Source organism: Penaeus chinensis, chromosome 30 (assembly GCF_019202785.1).
Source record: "Penaeus chinensis breed Huanghai No. 1 chromosome 30, ASM1920278v2, whole genome shotgun sequence".
NCBI lineage: Eukaryota > Metazoa > Arthropoda > Malacostraca > Decapoda > Penaeidae > Penaeus > Penaeus chinensis.
The window spans coordinates 6,553,069-6,555,568 of NC_061848.1; the positions used below are offsets into that span (position 1 = coordinate 6,553,069).

The following is a 2,500-nucleotide window of genomic DNA, read 5'->3' on the forward strand; positions in this document are numbered from 1 at the left end:
GAGCCGCGTGACTGCTTTATTTATCGTGTCGATGGGCGGCTAAGGGGGGGGGGGGAGAGAGAGAGAGAGAGAGAGAGAGAGAGAGAGAGAGAGAGAGAGAGAGAGAGAGAGAGAGAGAGAGAGAGAGAGAGAGAGAGAGAGAGAGAAGGGGGGGGAGATGACGCCCATGCCGAAGATGTTTTGTGTGTGTGTGTGTGTGTGTGTGTGTGTGTGTTTGTGAGAGAAAGAGATATGTTGATGTTAATCTGTATGTATGTATCTGTTTATTAGCCTTTATGTGTGCCTGTGTATAGGTCTGCACGTATATATGTACAGATATACACCTCCTGAACAAACTCTCTGATTTTCAACCTTGTGTCCCCCTGCAGATAATCGAGGATCCTCCGTCAGGATGTACGGTGACAAAAGTGCTACTGAAGAAGGTAAGAGAATTGAAATATAGTTTTTGAAAATCCCTTCATTTATTATTTATTCATCTATTCATTCATTCATTCATTCATTCATTCATTCATTCACTCAATGATTTATTTATGTAATGTTTCTCTGAGTGATATCATTTCAACAAGCGGTATTAGATTTATTCGTGTTTGTAAAAGGATTTGCAGAAATTTGAAGAAGAAAAATAGACGGAAAATCTATTTGTATATTATCGCGTCATATCTGTTATTTTAAATGTCATCGTATTCGTATTTGTTGTCATTGTTTTCATCTAGCATTGTTCATGTTTGTTTGCTTGTTTATATTCGTATTTTCGTTTTTTATTTATTTGTTTGTTTCACGGAATCCGCGTCTCCGTTGCCAAGGCGACAGCGTTCAGGTCTCCGAGAGGAAGCTGTCTCTTCGTCTTCTCTTTATGCTACTTCTTCCTTTCTATTCTTTTCTTTTACTTTTCTTTCTTCTTCTTATACTTTTCCCTCTTATTTTTCTTTTTTCTTGTTCTTCTTCTTCATCTCCTTGTACTTTCCCTCCTCCTTCTTCTTCTTCTTCTTCTTCTTCTTCTTCTTCTTCCTTTTCTTCTGCTTCTCCTTCTTTTTCCTTTTCTTTCTTCTTCTCATTCTTCTTCTTCTTCTTCTTCTTCTTCTTCTTCGTGTATTTCCCTCCTCGTCCTCCTCCTCCTTCTTCTTCTTCTTCTTCTTCTTCTTCTTCTTCTTCTATCGCCCCTCTCCCCCCTCCCCCCCCAATCACCGCCTTCATCTCCCCCCCCCCCCAATCACGCCCTAAAATCCGCTGCTAATCGCTCCAAACAGCTTCGTTCCATCAAAGTCCCGACGCCGATTCGTGCCTTGTTTGGAGCCTTCCTTTTTTTCCTTTCCTTTTTTCTTTTCTTTCTTTCTTTCTTTCTCTCTTTTTTCTTTCTTTTTTCTTTCTCTTGTTTTGATTTTTCTTTTTCTTTTTTGTGTATTCTTTTTTTTTCTTCTTCAGTTCTGTTCACTTATTTTTTTTTTCTTTTTTTTTACTTTCTTTCTTTGTGCTCTGTTTTCTTTTCTGCTTGTTTTTTACCCTTGATTCTTTTTTTTTTCCCTTTATCCTATTCTTCTATCTCCTCCTCTTCATCATCATCATCCTTCTCCTTCTCCTTCTCCTTCTCCCCCTTCTTCCTCCTTCCCTCTTATCCTTTCATGCGTTTTCTTCATCTTCATGACTATTTATATTTTTTCTTCCTTGTCTTCCCCAGATCTACCCGTCGCTGGTGGTCCTTTGAAGGATGTTTTTCTTATCTTTATCGCTTATCTACTGCGTTTATTGTCGTGTTCTACTGTCCCTTTTTTTATGCTTTGTTTTGTTGTTGTTTTTGTTGTTTTTTTTAAACTTTTTTCTTTTTATGTATTTTGTTCCTTCTTTTTTTATTTTCACTTATTCTCTTTTTTCCCCCCTTTTTAACATGCCCTTCTTCTCCTATGCACATTCTTCCTTTCCTCCTCTTCTTCTTCTTCCTTTTCGTTCAACTCTTTTCGTCTTCACTTCTGTCTCTTTCTTTGCTTTCACCTCCAACATCATCACCATCACCACTTCCTCCTGCTCCTCCTTCTCCTCCACCATTTCCATCTCCACCTCCACCTTTGGCCCCCTCCGTATTATGATCATACTCCATCCCACCTTCGTTTCGCCCATCCCCTCCCCCACATTCTTTCTCCGCCTCCTCCTCTTCCTCGTCCTCCTCTTTTTCTTCTTTCATCTCCCTCTTCTTCCTCCTCCTCCTCCTCCTCTTTTTCTTCTTTCATCTCCCTCTTCCTCCTCCTCCTCCTCCTCCTCCTCTTTTTCTTCTTCCTCTCCCTCTTCTTCCTCTTCCTCCTCCTCCTCCTCCTCCTCCTCCTCACCCTCCTCCTCTTCTTCCCCCTCCTCTTCTTCTTCCTCCTCCTCCTCCTCCTCTTTTTCTTCTTTCATCTCCCTCTTCCTCCTCCTCCTCCTCCTCCTCTTTTTCTTCTTCCTCTCCCTCTTCTTCCTCTTCCTCCTCCTCCTCCTCCTCCTCCTCCTCCTCCTCCTCCTCCTCCTCACCCTC

At 41.4% G+C, this 2,500-nt stretch overlaps 1 protein-coding gene across 1 annotated transcript in view; it reads left to right on the forward strand.

Moving 5' to 3' along the window:
* The first annotated feature begins 293 nt into the window (after positions 1-293).
* The window catches only part of LOC125041352 (netrin receptor UNC5C-like), a 21,884-nt gene continuing 19,677 nt past the window's right edge, over positions 294-2,500 (forward strand). The window contains exon 1 of the mRNA XM_047636237.1: positions 294-422. Within this exon, the coding sequence (XP_047492193.1) occupies positions 392-422 (31 nt within the window). The 5' untranslated portion in view covers positions 294-391. The remainder of the gene's footprint in view (positions 423-2,500) is intronic.